This window comes from Podarcis muralis, chromosome Z (assembly GCF_964188315.1).
Source record: "Podarcis muralis chromosome Z, rPodMur119.hap1.1, whole genome shotgun sequence".
NCBI lineage: Eukaryota > Metazoa > Chordata > Lepidosauria > Squamata > Lacertidae > Podarcis > Podarcis muralis.
In genome coordinates, this window is record NC_135673.1 from 23,431,443 (window position 1) to 23,449,785 (window position 18,343).

An 18,343-nucleotide genomic window follows, 5' to 3' on the forward strand; every position below is an offset into this window, starting at 1 on the left:
CATAAAGACTGGTACACGTACATGACTAAACATGAAAACAGAGAACTCCTTTCATATTATAAAACATTTTGGTTAGCATAAACTAAACAAGGTCTTTTCTACACATGGTGGTCTTGGCTAGGAACTTTGTTTTCTATTTGGTTGTCATTTTGGACGGATTGTTCAAACTTCATTTTCTGGTTCAGGGTGAGATATTAAAGGTTATTTTTGTTTGATGGTTCAATATGCTGCAAGAACTTATTAATGATAGATATAGATATTAACTTATTAACTAATTAATGATAGATAGATAGATAGATAGATAGATAGATAGATAGATGATATAGATAGATGATAGATAGATAGATGATGATAGATAGATAGATAGATGATAGATAGATAGATAGATAGATAGATAGATAGATAGATAGATAGATAGATATAGATAGATGATAGATAGATATAACAAGAAAGCCCCATGGAAACACACTCATCCCGCATAAGTACTCTCAATTCCTGGTATCTGCTACATGCAAGGTCAGCAGCTGAGGGAGAGAAATGAGCCAGGTTTTGCTGCTGTCCACTCTAGAGGAATAAGGGGTTTAAAGAGCCCTTTGTCTATGTCTAAAAGGGAGATGTGAAAAATGAGGGCTTTGTAAAAAACTTTGTTGCTGTTCCCACAGCAAATTAAGGTTTCAAGGCACCCTTTACCTCCATCTCCCTTGTGTATCTCATCTACACAGGAGAAAAGGGAGTGACATAAAGAGGGTCCGTGGCAACTAGCCCAAGGGTGCTGAGCCACCACATGCCCACCACTACACTCAGCTGTCCCAAGCACCCCTTTCCTTAAAAAGGTAAAAATAATAAATAATAAATCACGTTTAGATATTCAAGCCTACAGCTATTTAAAAAAATAACACCTGCATTTACTTGGAGGCAAAGACAGTGCAGCAGGAAGATTCCCGCCTGCAAGTCTCCTTTGAGCATTTGACACAACTCTCCATTTAGCTGGTTAGACAGAACATTTTCTGCAGCTAACCTCACTCGTGTTGCCTCTCACTGAGCTGCTCTGTGTTTTTGTGTGAGCAGAGTAGGAGTGAGAAACATTTTTGACAATCGTGCTTTTCATATTGTTGCGGGTGGGAGAACTGAGACTGTAAAAACCACAGGAGTCCCTTCAAGGAACAATGACAAGACTGCAGAGCCCAACACTCTGGTCTTAAGATTCCTCCTACCGAGCAATAGTCATGCATAATAGGAAGGCCATCTTGATGAAAAGGAGAATTGCATTTAAGAGATTTGCAATGATTTTTTTAAAAAATACAATATTTAGCAGGTTTTATATATAGCTTATTCATAAAAACCATTAATGGTTTACATAAAGTGATTTATATTGAGAAGTGGTAGAGTGGTTAGAGTGCTGGGCTAGAACCTTTGAGAGCAGAGTTCAAATCCTTACATAACCATGGGGGTCAGTCACCATCTCTCTGCCTAACCCACCTCACAGGGTTGCTGTGGGGATAAAATGGAGATGAAGAAGAACCATATATGCCACCTTGAGCTCCTTGGAGAAAAGGTGGGATAGAAATGTAATAATAATAACAATAACCTTTGTGATAGGGACAGGGGGGAATTAGATTCAGCTTGAATTTTAATGTGAACCCTCTCTAACTTGCACTTTCTAAACACATATAATCCTTCAAAATTAACACTGCTCTGAATTTTGTAATATGGTTTTTATTTATTCTTATTTATTAAATTTATCTACTGCTCTTCGTCTGATGATCGCAGGGTGGTTTACAATACAAAAACACAAAAATAAATTGCAGAGTAGCAAACAAAAACAATACTGCCTCAGTTCTCCAACCAAAAAACCATGTGCATATTAATGGGATGTTTACCTAGAAACATATATATCATTGAAAATAACATACGAAAAAGCAAGAATGGTGGGTTATGATGGTTCATTCCTGAAGACTCACAGAATTCACTGGATTCCTGAGTGCATTGGGGGAGTTTCTAGTAGACAGAGCAAGTGACCCTCTTGAAGCCCTTGTCATGCTGTGGAACAGTTAGATGTGTTGGGCTATTGACATGACTGCCCTGAGCGCCCTCTCCGGCATTGTGGGGCCTGTTGTGTACTTTGGCTCACCAGTGAACTAGGGGCAATGAAACAGGCCAGACAATGGCTAGAGTGCAAGTGATGAAAGAAGCTGACAGAGTATGAGTGAAACATAACTGCGGAGCAGTCAGAGCAGTGAAGAAGGCTCACTTCTCTGCCTCCATTCGCATCTTAAAGTAGCCATATTGCCCAGGATCTACTTCAGGGAAGCGAGTTTTAGGCCCAGTGTAAATTGTATGCAAGGCACTTTGAGGGTAAAGTCACTCGCTTTCGTAGAAATATCAATGCCATATCCATACTCACTACATTCAGCGGCGTAGCTAACTGCTCCAGTGCCTGGGGCGGGGGGGGTGTCCTGCAGCTGGGGGTGGGGCGAGGCGAGCCTCTCCGACGCTTGGAGTCTCTCCGCTGCCTCCCCCTTAGCTGTAGGGAGGCTGAGGGAGAGGCAGTAGGCAGACGCAAGTCCTATGCTGCCGTTTCAGGCAGTGTGGAGCCTGCAGGCATCTAAGCCACCACGTCACACCTAAAAAAATTCGTGAGCCCATTTTTTGAAGAAAAAAACCCAACTCATCTTGTCAAACCCCCCTCCTCAGTGATGACACCTGGGGTGGACAGCACCCCCTGCACCCCCCTTCCTCTGCCACAGACTACATTCCCCAGTGAGGCATCCAGTGCAACATCTGCTTCAACTTATTGGGATCAGCTTCAGTTGATGTCGCCTGACAATGGGAACAAGGTTCTTGGGACAATGCAGCCAGTGGCCAGCAACATCTCTCTTCAACCCTTGCCCCTCTTGGCTTCTTAAAGCTTGCCATGGGATTATGAATGTGTGGATACAGGGTGTGGGCAAAACATCCATGTGGAAGGGAGTGGTCCTGGCTGTCCTGAAAGATGCAGTTATCAAACCACTCCTGAAAAAGCCCACCGCAGACCCACTGGCTTGTGACACAATGTGACAACTACTGCCCAGTTGCAAATACTCTCTTTTTCGGGTAGGCGATTGAGAGGGTTGTAGTGCAACAATTGCATGGTCTCTTGGATGAAACCAATTTCATCCAATGGACTAATTTCAGTCTATGCTCAGGCCTGGTTATGGGACTGCATTCACCTTGGCCACCCTGATGGATGGAGAAGGATGTGGTGAATGCAACTCTATTATTCTTCCTTGATCTGTCAGCAGCTCCCTGGCAATTGTGCTTTGGGCGCCACAGGGTACCATCTTGTTCCCTAATGCTGATTAACATATGTGAAGCTGTTGAAGTCACCGTTGCAAGATTTGGAACGTGGTGTCATCAGTATGCTGATAATACCTAGCTCTCCTTCACTGTAACATCTGAATCAGGAGAGGTTGTGGAGCCTTGGACCGGTGCCTGGACTCGGTGGTGGGCTGAATGAGTGCCAAGAAACTGGCTCTAAATCCTGGCAAGACAGCAGCACTGTTGGTGGGTGGTTCCCAAGTCTGGATAATTGGTCAATTGCCTCCTTTGGATGGAATCGACATCCCTCTGAAAGAGGAAACTTGCAATCTGGGGATGCTCCTGGATCCATCTGTTGCTAGAGGCCCATATGACATCAGTAGCTAAGAGTGGCTTCCACCAGCTTTGGCTGGTACATACCGTATTTTTTGCTCTATAAGACACACTTTTCCCCTCCTAAAAAGTAAGGGGAAATGTGTGTGCGTCTTATGCAGCGAATGCAGGTGGGAGGCTCTGTCAGCGCTCCCTTTAAAGAGCCGCATGGAGCGTGTGTGCGGCTCTTGGGGCCTTTTCCCGAGCGCTCTTTAAAGGGAACGCGGCTCTTGGGGGAGCCTTAGCCGCGCACAGCCTCTCCAGGCCGGAGAGGCTGCGCGTGGCTAAAGAAGACGCCAGGACAGCGAGCGGGATGCATCCCACTGGATGTCTTGGCTTCTGGCTTAGCCACGGGATGAAGTCTCCGCAGGGGAGTGGGGAGCCTCCCCTAAAAACTAGGTGCGCCCAATCGTCCGGTGCGTCTACTAGAGCAAAAAATACGGTGATTTACATTCATTTCTGGACCACAATAGCCTGATCACTGCGTCCATCAACTGCTAGTCTCCAGGCTGGATTATTGCAACAGGCTTTATGTGAGACTGCAAAATAATAATAATAATAATAATAATAATAATAATAATAATAATAATAATAATTTATTTCTACCCCGCCCATCTGACTGGGTTTCCCCAGCCACTCTGGGTAGCTTCCAATAAAACACTAAAATACAATAACCTATTAAACATTAAAAGCTTCCCTAAACAGGGCTGCCTTCAGGTGTCTTCTAAAAGTGCAAACTTAATTCAACCTCTGCTTAAAAACCTCCAGTGAAGTCTACCAACTTCCAAGAGAGTCCATTCCTTTGTCAACAGGTCTTACCATCAGAAAGTTGTTGCTGATGTTTAGTCAGAAACTCCTTTCTTGTAACTTGAAGCCATTGGTTTGGATTCTACCTTCTGGAGCAGGAGAAAACAAGCTTGCTCTGTCTTACATGGGACGGTCTATTAGATATTTGAAGGTGGCTATCCTATCCCCTCTCAGTCTCCTCTTATCCAGGCTAAACATACCCTAATTAATATCATTAACAACAACAAAACCAAACGAAAAACCCTAAACAATACCACAACCCAAGAATGTGTTCAGCAACTTTTGTAGCTGGGGTCAGTCCGCGTCCCACTTTTCTAGGCCAGGTGGGAAAAGGCCAGCAAGGCAGGGAGCAAGTTTTCCAGGACTCACAGCCCAACCTGTTCTCAATCCTGAGTAAGCAGGGGACCTGCCAGCAGCAACAATGGGGTAGCAACCAAAGTGATATCCAGGGCTACTCCAAGATCAGAGTCCAATCAAGCCGAGTCCACAACAAAGAGGCAGGCAAGAGGCAAAAGTGAGAGGAGTCCATGGCCAGGTTTGTGATAGGCAGGACACAGAGCTGGTATATTGATGTTGTCTAAGGAGCTCTTCCAACCCAACAGTGGGGGTTTTCAGTGGGAGCTGCTGGAACCAAATGCTTACACCAGCTGACTCCTGTTAACTTCCTCCTTCCCAGAGGTCTTCTTAAGAGGAGGGCCTTATTCCTGAAAAGTTTGCTCTTGCCTGCAGTCCTTGCCTGTAGTCAGGTCCTTCTCCAGGTGGGCCAGGTTTCCCTCTGGCATTGAAGGCGACACTTGATCTCAGACTTGGGACCAATTCCATCTCAGCGTCAGAGGCTAACCTCTCTCCTAGGCAAGAGAAGTTTGGGGAAGTGCTTGGTGCCCAGTTGCTTCCTGGTGGGTGCTAGCTCTAATGCCGATTGAAATGATTACTTTAATGACAGCTCTGGATGCAAAGGGGAATTAGAAGCCAATTAGCTGACCAGACATATCAATACTCTAACCTTAGAATGGCCAGGAGGTCATGAGGGGTTTCTGGCCAACCAGAACTCACAGCCAGGTTACTGAGGTGTCTCTCGTGAGGAAAGGTGGTGGCATCTTCCAGGAAACGTATATTTAGACTTAATCCAATTACCACTGGAAAATGCCTTAGGGCCAAATAAGAGCACATGGTTGCATTCAAAATGGCAAAGGTTCCAAGGACTAATCAGGCTGCAACCACTGTGAGAGAGGATTTGGCTTAGACCAATGCAGCTTTCTGTGAGACCTTTGCAATGGTACCATATTCACTGCTCTGAGCAAACACAAAACAGACACATCATTTACAGGACATGTGCAGAGTTCCAGCTGACTTGAGCTTCTTGGTAATGTATGTATAAACATATATGTGATGCTTTAAAATAAGCTAGAATAAATAAAAAGTTGCTATTCTGAAATGCCCACTGTCTTCCCATTTCAACAAGAGGAACTGATATTATGTGTAATCTGTTTTACCTTTTAAAAATTCTGAATATTAAATTGTTGCTACCTGCCCTGCTGGTGCAGGATGGATAAGAAATTTGATTTGATTTAATTCAATAATAAAATTATTTTAAAAGTCCTTGCACTAGTGGAAATGCTTATTTGGATGCTGATGTCCATATAAATAAGCAGGCGCTTCCCCACTGAGGTCCCATGCTGTAGACAGATTGCTACAATAGTTCTTGGAAAGTCTTCACCGTGACAAATATGGGAAGAAACTGCCAATTTTTTAAGATACAAACCTAAAGCATCTGAAAAACAGTCCCTGCAGGGTTGGGGGAGAAGTATTTCTGAAACAAGGTGAGGTGCTTGATTTGTTCTCCTTGCTGTTGTACTTTGAAGGACATTTGTCCAGAACAAACTGTTCTGCTGTAAAGAGGATGCTTAGTCCTCACATTTAGCCTTAGGTTTTGTTTTGAGTCTGGTTCCCACATTAACAGCATCCAGTTGCCAAGAGACTTCTGTTCTGCTCAAAGAGCTGCAATTGTCAGAGTGATTTAACAATCAATCCCTCTTCACAGGGAACCCTGGGAATTGTAGCTCTGTGAGGGGAATCATAGAAATGAGTTGGAAGGAATCCCAAGGGTCATCTAGTCCAACCCACTGCAGGAAACTCAGGGAAGGAGAGTCCACTACCTCCCGAGGAAGAATGTTCCACTGTCAAACAGCTCTTACTGACATTTAGTCGGAATTTCCTTTCTTGTAACTTGAAGACATTGGTTTGAGGTCCTACCCTCCAGAGCAGAAGAAAACAAGTTTACTCTGTCTTCCATGTGACAGCCCTTTAGATATCTGAAGATGGCGATCATATCTCCTCTCAGTCTCTTCTTCACCAGGCTAAACATATCCAGTTCTCTCAGTCATTCCTCATAAGGCTTTGTTTGCAGACCTCTGCACACATTCCAGCTTGTCAATATCCATCTTAAATTGTGGTACCCAGAATTGGACACAATATTCCAGGCATGGTCTAAACAAGGCAGAATAGAGCGGTACTATTACTTCCCTTGATTGGGTGCTATACTTCTGTTTATGCAGGCTAGAATAGAAGTAGCTTCTTCTTCTTCTTCTTCTTCTTCTTCTTCTTCTTCTTCTTCTTCTTCTTCTTCTTCTTCTTCTTCTTTTTGCTTCTGCATCACACTGTTGACTCATGTGAAGCTTGTGGTCTACTAAGACCCCAAGATCCTTTTCACATGTCCCCCCATCTTTTCCCCCATCTTATCCTGGAGCAGCTGATTCTTCCTGCCTAAGTGTAGAACCCGACTTGTTTTTTTAGAAACCACAGCATCCTTTTCTAAGTGCTCACAGACTGACTGTTGAATGATCTGTTTCAGGACCTTTCCTGGTATTGATGTCAAGCTCACCAGTCAGTAGTTACCTGGGTTTTCTAACAACTCACAGTACCTTTAATGAACTACAGATCCCAGAATTCTTTGGGGGAAGCCATAACTGTTTAAAGTGGTATCACTGTGTGTTAACTATATAGTGTGCATGTGGCCCAAGAAACAGAATCAAGGAGGAAGCTCTGCAGATGAAGAGGCGGGACTCTGCAGACAGAAGACAGCTTGATTCTGAATGCCTTGACTCATGAGAAGCTCATTTGCACTTGACCCCAGTGGAGTGCCTTTTAACTTTCTTCCATATATGTCAATGGCTGCTATTTAATTCTACAGGGAAATATCTAGTAGAAAAGGCTTGCCTCCCACCCCAACTACAATTGTATAGGGGTGCGTGTTTGGTTTGCCTCTGCAGAGATGCACTACACCCCCAGATGTCTTTGTAATATACAAGCCTTCGCTATACACACACCAGTTATCATAAAGGCATTTTTCTTGCAAATGGTAATTATTACTGTTATCATAACTGGTTGACATTATGAACAGTGAACATAAATTAGGGATTAAGACAAGCTAGGGTGGTTGGTATAAGCTCAGGTGGAAGAGACAGAAAAAGCAATGCACCATCAGAAAAGTATTGCATGTGCTGCTTATAAAATTGCCTCCTCTTTCCACCCACCAGCACAGAGCTAGTCAAATTACCTGGAAAGTTAAGCAGATAACACCCAACTCAGATGATTTTGTAAGGAAAAAGGAATCTCCATATCTCTTAGGCTTCAAAAGAGATTAAAGCTATTGCCCTACCTATCACAGAGACGCTGTGCTGAGGAGAAGGATGGATGGAACTAAAAAGGACAGGGGTTAATATCTGGGTCTCAGCCCCCCCCCCCCCACTGTCTGAGAAGTCCCTAGAAAAATGGTAAGGAATTATGACAGCGAGGAAGTTATCCTGCTGCACTTTTGTTCTCTTGGGACTAATAACAATAACACCATCATCAAAGTTCTCCTATCGTTCCCAACTATGAAAGGTTTGCTGCATTCGAGACAAATTGCAGGGTTGCTTTGGGAGCCATGAGAATACACCACAAATCCTATCAACAAGGAAGGGAAGAATGACAGAAACACAACTGAGCTGACATTTTTTGGAGAGAAAATATCTGCTATTTTTTTCTTTTCTCTGTCTGTCTGTCCACCTCTCCATAAAAGAAAAAAAAATCTTGCAGAATTTTCTCCACCACTTTATATGATTGCCACCATTCCCCCACCGAACAATACCTTGTTATGATGCTACATCACAAAAGATTGTGGTGGAAGCAAAACAGTGGCCAGGCTGTTAAATCAGGTGTTGATGTTGCTGCCACTTGAAACAGATGCAGTGGTGGTGTGGACAATGAAATGACTTGGGGTAAAAGAATGATTCTGTGTTACTGTCTCTGTTAATGGTCAGCCCCAGCCATGAGAAACAGATGGGAAATTTTCTCTGTCTCTGGAGAAATGTCATTAAATCTACCCGACCTGACATTTTTCTGTTCTCAAATAAGATGGAAAATTTCAATAGGCTGGTTACTCATTTGCTATATTTATAAGACCCTTTCGTGAAATATAGTTCCCTAGCATTGTACAGAAAAAAAAGAATGAAACATAACAAGAAATATGCAATACACATAAAAGAGACGTCCAGCCTACAAAACCAAACACAAACGCAGCAGAATAAAACAGCCAAGAAAGACATATGTTAAAAACTTTCGGAATTCTTAGCAAGGCCCTTTGCAGTCCTGGCAGAAAGGTCTTCTCATGTGTTCCAACATTCCCTGATGTCACTTGGATTTTGTTTACGGCAGACCTAGGGACTCTCTCAAGGCCAAATTCCATCCTCAGTCACATCTCTCCTCCTCAGACCACACACCTCACCAATCCTACTATGAATCTTCCCTGAGTGTTTCTGCCTGACTGGAACATATCACTGAACTCTGATAATGCTTGCTATGATGGAGATATGGCTGTGCAGGAAGTAGCCTACTTTAGAAAGGTAAAATTAGCACCAGTTGCTCTGCCCACTTTTGCTTCTGGCCCCACCCATCACTGGCATGTGGTCCCTTGAAGGTTTCCTGGATGGAAATGTATCTCTTGTGCTGTAAAGAGGTTTTCAACCCTGGTCTAGAGAGGGGGTTCTACCAGTGGCGTAGCGTGGGGGGGTGCAGGGGGGGCCGGCCACACTGGGCGCAACACCTGGGGGTTAGGGTTAGGGGGCGCAAATCCACGGGTTAGGGGGTGCAAATTACTTGCCTTGCCCCAGGTGCTGACAACCCACGCTACGCCACTGGGTTCTACTCAGGATTCATGACTGGGGTCTCGAATTCCCTCCTGGGGGAAAGTTTCTTTAGTTCCCCTTCCTTATGGTGTTTTGACAGATGTTCTTTTTTGGAAAGGCCTTCGCTCTACAACTAGGGTGGCCATGAAATTCATTGTAACAAAGAGGGTAAAAGCGGGCGCATATCTGCATAAAATTTGTATGTGTGCAAATATTTGCAGAAGTATATATGCAGAAACGCACACTGTATGTGCAGCTGCTGGGGGAGCATGTGGACATGGAAGTGAGGAGTTGGCCATTACCCTAAACATACCACTGGCACGAAGCATGGCAGGTGTGAACACGATGGTGGAGATACATGGTTGTTCATTAGGGTGGGCAAAAAGGGACAGAGATCTGCATATCAAGTTGCATGTGCTAACTTATATGTGCTAACTTTTGATGGGTAATTCAAAGCTTTAAAGCCCCAAGTGGCTTGGGCCTAGAATACCTGAAAGATCATCTGCTCCCATATAAACTGACCCTAATGCCATCTACCAAGGCCCTTCTCTGCAGTGCCCATGCCAAATCAGGTGCAAGAGTGGCTATCAGAGAGTGGATCTTTTCAGTGGTGACACGCTGACTGTGGCTTGCCCTCCTCAGAAATGCTTGCCTGGTGCCCATGGTGTACTCATTTTGGTGCAAAGTGAAGACCTCCTTGCCACCCACCCCCTGAATAGCCAACCGGATGCTTCTTGAAAGTCTGCAGGGAAAGGCAATGGTGGCAAAAGTCTTCCCCTGCTGTGTGATTTCCTAAAGCAATGGTCATCACAATATCCATGAGCAAGATACAAATGTTCAGGAATAGAGGAAGAAGGGAGAGAGGGAGGAAAAAAGAGGGTCTGACTCACCCTTACAAAGCTGGCAGGAAACCATCCTTCTTCATCATCGATCTGTCCCCACCACCAGTCCTTGTTGGAGGCATCCAGGACCTTGATAACGTCTCCTGCTTTAAACGCCAACTCCCGGTTGGCCATGGTGACGTGATCCCATACTGCCTCAGCGCTTACAATAGAACCGCCACTGATCAGCTTGAAAAACAAGATAAGAGACAATCAGCAAATACGTCTTCCCTGGGAAAAGGCTTGTACCCTTTCCTCCACCCTCTTAACACACAAAACATCAGCAGGCATTTCCTAACCATATCATTACAGCAGGTTGGTTTGTCCAATACTTCTTCCTTTTAAAAACAACAACCTTGCTGTGAGGAATTTCAGCTGTACCCCAGAGCAATGCTTTTACTTTTTTCCAATCAACTTTTACAGCATTTTCTAGTTAATGGAAAACCTACATTACACACAAACACAAACACACACACACACACACACCAGAGAGAGAGAGAGAGAGAGAGAGAGAGAGAGAGAGAGAAGTAAACAGTATAACATTTCAAACACATAATTTATATTTAAGAACTTTATATTTTTATGAAACTCTTTCACATGTGACTCGCACACTACAAAACCCCCTGCGCACCATGTATTAGGGCACACATCCAGTTGACACAACACACCATGCCAGTTTGTTGGGCCCTTCCTGGCACCTTGGGGGACTAAATCTCACCAAGATCACTCTGTGTCTGAGCTACAGCACTCCAGAGGCTGCAGATGAGGGCACACACAGCTCCATGCACAAATAAAATCTCTGCAGAACTAGTGTGGTGTGGTGGTTATAGTGTTGGACCAGGACCTGGGAGACTAGGGTTCAAATCCCCACTTGGCCATGAATTTCACTGGGTGATCTTGAGCCAGTCACTGCCTCTCAGCGTAACCCATCTCACAAGGTTGTTGTGGGATTTATATGAGGAGGAACAGAACCATGTACACCACCTTGAGCTCCTTGGAGGGAAAGGCGGAGTATAAATGCAATAAATAAATAAAGCATCATGGTTATAACCAAGCTTTGTATTGCCTGGGCAGATTTCCTATGCAAATTGTCTGTTGGAGTTGTTTCAGGAGAAAACACTTTGCTAAGCGTTTTCCACCTGAGGCAATATAACTGAGATGCAGGTTTTCTGTCTCAGTGAGAAAGAACTAGACTTTAGTGTGCACTCCAGAAAACACCCAGTCCTCCCAGACATGCAGGAAGAGATGGACAATGGTAGGTAATGAAAGTTTGTCCAGCATTACTAATCTTCTCATTGAGGCAATCTTGATAAGTATCATATCCCCTGCCTCAAGAGTCCCAGGGTTGGCCTGAGGAGAACGCAGATTCAGATGACTCATGAGTTGCCCCCCTCAACACTCCCTTCTACACCATCCTAGCCTAGGTATGTGTCTCTCCTATCATCCTCGGAAACCTCAACTTCACCTGCCCCAAACCCATGCAGATGCATACAGCTGCAGAATTTCTATGGGCCATTTTGGAACACAAGAAAAGCCCCGTAGTTGGATCAGGCAAAGGCCTATCTAGCCCACCCCTATCTTCTCACAGCGACCAACTACATGCCTAGGGGAAGCCTACAAACAGGACCTGAGCACAAAAGCAGAACTCTTCTTGCTTAGGATTTCCCACAACTAGCCTTCAGCAACAACATCTGGCCCTAGACATAAGATATGACCACCATGGCAAGTACACTTTGATAGCCTTATTTCCCACAAAGCCTGTCTAGGGAGGGGAGGGTGAAGCCACTGGAGAGGGAAAGTCCTGCCAACCTTTCTAGGTTTTCGGAGAGCTCTGGTCTCTGGTTGAGAGAATGTTTTTCATAATTTAGCTGCCAGAGTCCACTGGGAGCTGCTGAGGGCTTAGGACTGGAAAAGACTCCAGTAATCACTACAATTTGCCCTGCAGACCCCAAAGCCCAGGATAATAACATCCAAGGGTTCTCCAAAGAAGGCCACATTCCAGATTTTGGTCTAAGCTCCAGCTCCAGCTGTCCAACTCTAGGTATACCACTGATTCAAAGCCTGGATTGGCTTAGTCCCTAAACTCTGAAGAAGCTATTAATGAGAATCCCTTCAAATATTCAGCTGCCAATATGGCCCAGTCTAACACTGTCTCAGAATCTGAGGTGTGGTGGTGCTTGTTTGAGGCACACCATGTGAAAACTCTATGTGGACAGAATATGTCTTTCACAAGGCACATGACTTAAGAATGGGGCTGCATGCATTTAAAAGCAGTAAACACGCATGCGAGCGCACACACAGCATATCTGAATCAGAGAGCCCACAAAATAATGCTCTAATTACAAGAGAAGGAAGTGTCCATTCACAGTTATGTGATAATTCTCTGGCCATGCACCATAACAGGAAGAGAGGAGGGTCAGTAGACAGACACAACAGCTCCTTTCAGAGCCCCTATTTGCAAAACATGTCAGTGAAATACAGCAGCTCAAAACACAAAGCCTTATCCTTGGTAGCAATTGATAGACATCAATGTTTGACTCCAAGTCTTGGCAATACTGCTTTTAGGGCTATCAAATACTGTCAAGATTCTAATACTCTTGCAGGTCATCTACTAAATGTTATCACTGCATGTCATCTACCACACTAAATACCAATACACATTAAATGTCAACTGAAGCTGGGAGGGAAATGTTTGCAAATATTCAACATTTGACATTTTCTAGTTTTTACTAGTTCGCAGTTTAAATGCAAAATTCTAAACTTGTAACTCCATTAAAAATGCATTTCCCTCCCAAAATTCAAAACTTGTAACCAAAAAAGAAAAAAAGGGAAAAAAAGAAAGAAAGGAAATATATGAGATTCGTCTGATATGACTTGCTTTTGAGAAACCCATGTTGGGTCTTAGTCATCACAGTCAAATCACTACCTCTACTGTTAATAGCAAACTAATGTATTGAGTGACAATGCCTATGTACCCAAAATAGGGTGGCATGTAAACAAGAAGGGGGTATCAGTATGCTTGAAGGAACCCCAAGAATATGAGAAGTATAATTCCTTTTTAAAAATCTAATGAGACAAAAAGGGGGTCCCAGGCAGTAGTGGCTAGTGGGATGTGTGGGGTGCCTACCTCCCCACCTCCCCCACCCCATCCTGGGAAGTAGAACCACTATGTGTTGTTGAAAAGCTAGGAGAGCAATGCAGCACCACCTGTGCTGCTCTGCTGGCCACTCCCACTCCCAGGGTATGGTCTGAAGACACGTGAGACCATCACATTGCTGAGTTCAAGCAGAACTTGCTCTGGTCAGCGTCTGGATGGGAGACTGCCTGAATACCACATGTACCCTGCCTTGGACTCTGCAATGGAAGAAATAACCTAAATGTAAGCAAATAAAGCCCAAACAGTCCAATGAGGGCTGAGCCAATCCTAAGTGACCATAGAATGGGGGATGGAATAGGGTATCCTGGAGGATGGCATTGCTAGCTGGCTGGCACTCTAAACAAGTTCATTCCCCCATCCCACTCTGCAGAGGGTAAGGTTACAATGCAAAAATTTTGTACTGTCAAACACTAGATACTGCTGTGGCTCAGTTATCAAGTGTGCTGGATAGTAATATTAAGGCACAACAATTGTAGACTTCATCAAACACGGCTAAATAAATAACATCTAGGACACAATGGCAAATAACACAGTGTGTCAAAAACACATTCTGCAATCACATATTTAGAGAATATTCATTTTCAAACTTGGCATATGAGACTTTCAGGGAAAAATTATCACAGAAAACTCAGTTCAGCTCTAGAAGTTTTCCATTCTGTACCACAGCTGTCATTCTTGACTGCAACACTCTGACCCTGTTAAATGCCGCAGAATGCCTTAAAAGGTTTCCAGAATAACTATCATTTTCTGTTACACTTTAAAAGGCTTAAGGGCAGCATCCAGAAATTGGATCTGCTTTTCAAGCTATGCCAGCAATGAAGAAGACAGAATCATGACCTCAATCAGAAGCAAGCAAGAGCTGAGGATGAAAGGAAGGAACCTAACTTAATATGTTGGCTAAAGTTTACTTTTCAATCCCCTTCTTCCGCATATTCAGTCTGTGTGTGAGTGAAACGTAAGAGACTTTCTTGCAACTGTGGGAGGAAAATATGAATCCCTGTGACCAGTGCTTTTTTCTGGGGGGACCCAAAGGTGCACATACCCCTAAACATTTTGTGAATCTAAGTTTGGCCTCATTGAGGGGCAGTATTTCAATATGAGTAGGAAAATGAGAGTACCCCTAAACAATTTTTTTAGAAAAAAAGAAGCACTGCCTGTGACCCACATGTGTGGGGTAAATAACAAAAGAATCAGCTGGGTACCTGGATTCAAAACATGGGACAAACTCCCTCTCCAGCAGGAGAGAGTCCCCAGTAGCAGAGTTTAAACTCCCCATTTTCTACCCCTCTTGTAATTAACAGACCACACACTGTTCAGTAAGTTTTAAATGACTTACTTACAAAAGTTCCAAAGGTCAGATTCATGCATTTATCTAAGCAGCAGCAAGGAAAACACAGGCATAATACTTCTTGGGTAGAAAATACAGATAGTTCCAAACATGTGCTCTACGCTTAGAAGTTTGCTCAGACACATCTTCCCTGGTCAGTTATATGGTGTGGAGAAAGTGAAAGGAAGAGAAGCAGCTTCAATTCCTCGCTTACTGAGGGAGCATGACCACCTGAGTTTAGAAACAGACCTTTCTGGTCTTAACCCCTTCATGCACAAACTTATGCATAGTAAAGTTTGACTGAAATTTCCCACAATAATTACTATATTGTTTCTCAGCACAGGTGGGGAATTACTATATTACATATTTCATCATTGTGGGAAGGACCATAGTCAGATAATTGGTGTGTCTGGTGTGTTTGCTGCCCAAGTGATAACTATGGATGGGCAGTTTCAATGCCCCTTATGTACTTCTTTCATGTGTATTTTTAAGCTAGACTTGAACAGTACAGCCATTCAAACAGAGTATTATTTCAAATAGAGGGTTATCTTCTGTAATGTAGGGAACTTGGCTACCCTAGGGTTCACACCCCTCCATCTAGTGTCCAGAGAGTCAGTGTGAGAACCTGCTCAACATCTGGATCAGGAACTACTTGGAGGACTCCATCCCTTCCGTAGCTGTGGATACCCATTAATGTTATATAATTCATTTCCTTATGAAGCTGACCCTCGTTCTCAAAATAGCTCCCCTGCCCCCATTGTTAATTTTGCAATTTGGAATTTCACCAAAACATCTTCAGTGGGATATTATACCTTGCTTCCATTCCTGCTCATTTTTTTGTTGCAGCTGTGAGAATCAATTGGTGGTTTGCCATAAAAAAAGAAGATATCTAGTGGAAGGAGAAAACTGAATCTTTATAATCTGCTGCCTCTGATTTGGAAAAACCACAGCCAGAGTCTGTGATAAAAAATAAAATAAAATCTGATGTCCTAATGATTCTGATAACTGCTTCAGCTCCTGCCCCTTATCAGTTGATCCCATCTCTCCAGACTGTAGAATAAGCTGCTTGGCTGTTCCTCTTTAATGGATTGTGATTTTGGCTCATTAGAAGCCTGGGTCTGAGAAGGACAGAACTGTTAAAAGGATGGCTTCAACCTGTGACCCCTTCTTAGACAGTAGGTCCATCCTCAGCAGACTTCAGAAAGGAAAGATTTGTCTTCAAAAGAGCCTGGGTTTCTAATAACCTTGAAGAATCTGTGTGCAAGCCTTTCAGGTGCCTGAAGTGGAAAATCTAAAAAAAGAACTCTGGCCCACTCCCCACCTTCAGACAATTAACACAGGGCACAATCCCTTGGGAGTTTATTTTTTAAGCAATTTTTTTCTACTCTCCAGTAAAAGAAAGAAAGACTCCCAGGGTGGCTTGCATATGTCAGTAATAAAACAGTCTCTGCCCTCAGGCACAAGGTCACAGGTTCAGCTCCCAGCAGCTACGGTTCAAGTGATCTAAGATAGCACAACTGACCTAGAGAGTCATTGGCAGTCACACCTTGGCTAATCTGAGCCAATGTTTTGATATAGTAGTAGGCAGTTGCATATGTGCTGGGGAGAGGTCAAAGCATAGCAGTCAAGGGCCTATTTGCATTCAGAAGGTCCCAAGCCTAGAATCTCCATTAAAAATATATCATACAGCAGAGAGAATGGTTGTCAAGGAAAGAATAGCCAAGTTGTTGGCTAGATGGATCACAGGTGTGACTGTGATTAGGGAGGGATTAGTTGCATCCATTTCAGTTTCCTTGAGTTTCAAGTTTTCACCACATTCAGTTCATCCCATCTTCACATCAGTTTGAGATTTTTTTAAATGAGCATGAAAATTTGCACATATTTCCCACTCACATTTATTCTAATATGCCCATGTTGTAAGCAATTTTGCCTAATGCATGCCCTTTTTTGCAAAGTTTTGCTAAACATAAAACCTGTTTGTACATTATTTTCACTAATGTATCTGCTTTGGGGGCACACGTTCCCCTCACATAAACCTTATTCTACAATGCTTGTTATTTTGCATAACTGATTCTAATTTTGCTGTTTATGAGGAGAGAAAAGGTACTGGCCCTGACCCCAACATACACACACACACCTGAAAATCTTATTCAACCTCCCATTGCCTGATATTTTGGCCACCATTGGTCACAAACCTTTAATGCTATCTACTCAACCTGGGTGGCTAGAAATCTGGGTCTTTAAGAAAGAAACAGCTAAGATTCTCAGGAAGCTGAATTCTGGGTCTCGTCTAATGTTCTACACTTTTTGGAACTACTGCAGAATTACAGTATAATACTCAGCTCTGGTTAGGGACAGCTCATACAAATGTCTCTAATAAGGCCGTTCCACCTTGATCACCACACATCATGGTGATCAGTAAGCTGAACTGGAAGTATCAAAAACAACCCAAAACATTGTGATTTCATGAGACTGAATTAACAGCTCCCCACAATCAATCAAACTGGCACTTCCAAAGTATAGGGTTGTTCTGACACACAAGCAAGAGGGGAGCTTGTCTCAAGGTAATTTCCACCAACTCTCCTTAGGTAAGCACTGCACAGAGAAGGTCACCTGAAAGGTGCTGCTGCCTTGTGGAGAAATCTTTTATGCTGCAAAGAGTGCACAAAAGGTCACACACCTTTCCAAGGAAGTGATATGAGTTAAATAACCTCAGCTGCACCTTCCCTCTACTGTCATGTGAACTGGAAGGGTGATTAAAGGTTAGAGATGTTGGCAAAACTCACTGGGCTGAAACCTAGAAATGGGCTTTGGCAGTCTCAGTATTGCTCACCACACAGAGACATTACAATTTGAGTCAGAGAAGAATTCCCAGCTTGCCCTATCAAGTGTGTTGGGTGTTATTTGTGGCATGTTTTTTGGGGGTGGGGGGAGTTGAGCAAAAGAAAGACCCTTGGCACAAGAAGGTTTTCAGTGGTGGTGTGCTATTTCCTCCCTAACAGTTATTCTCGAGACCACGGTCTTATATTCCTATAAAAATCTTACTGACCTCTTCACTGATTTCAGGAGTTCAGTCTGCTTGTTGAGTGATATTCTGAGCTCCAACATCAAAATAGGTGGATCCATCCATCCCTACCGCTGACTAAATATGAAGTAGACTAGGCAAGCATAAGTCTTACTGAGGCTGGCTCACTGGGGTGGAAGGGCCCACGAAAATGAAACACAATTTTATGCACACAGAAATATAATTAATGTATCCTTATTTTACGATGCATACTAGGAAGGGAATGCCATGCCAGCTGAGCTCTATGGTTACAAGTGCCCCTCCTTGTAACTT

General features: G+C 43.6%; 1 protein-coding gene across 13 annotated transcripts in view; it reads right to left on the reverse strand.

Moving 5' to 3' along the window:
- ARHGEF9 (Cdc42 guanine nucleotide exchange factor 9) overlaps nucleotides 1–18,343 on the reverse strand; it is a 286,157-nt gene that overhangs the window by 60,800 nt on the left and 207,014 nt on the right. For all 13 annotated transcript variants that reach the window (XM_077922610.1, XM_028714583.2, XM_077922611.1 and 10 more), the window contains one exon: nucleotides 10,532–10,711. In XM_077922610.1, the coding sequence (XP_077778736.1) occupies nucleotides 10,532–10,711 (180 nt within the window). The remainder of the gene's footprint in view (nucleotides 1–10,531; nucleotides 10,712–18,343) is intronic.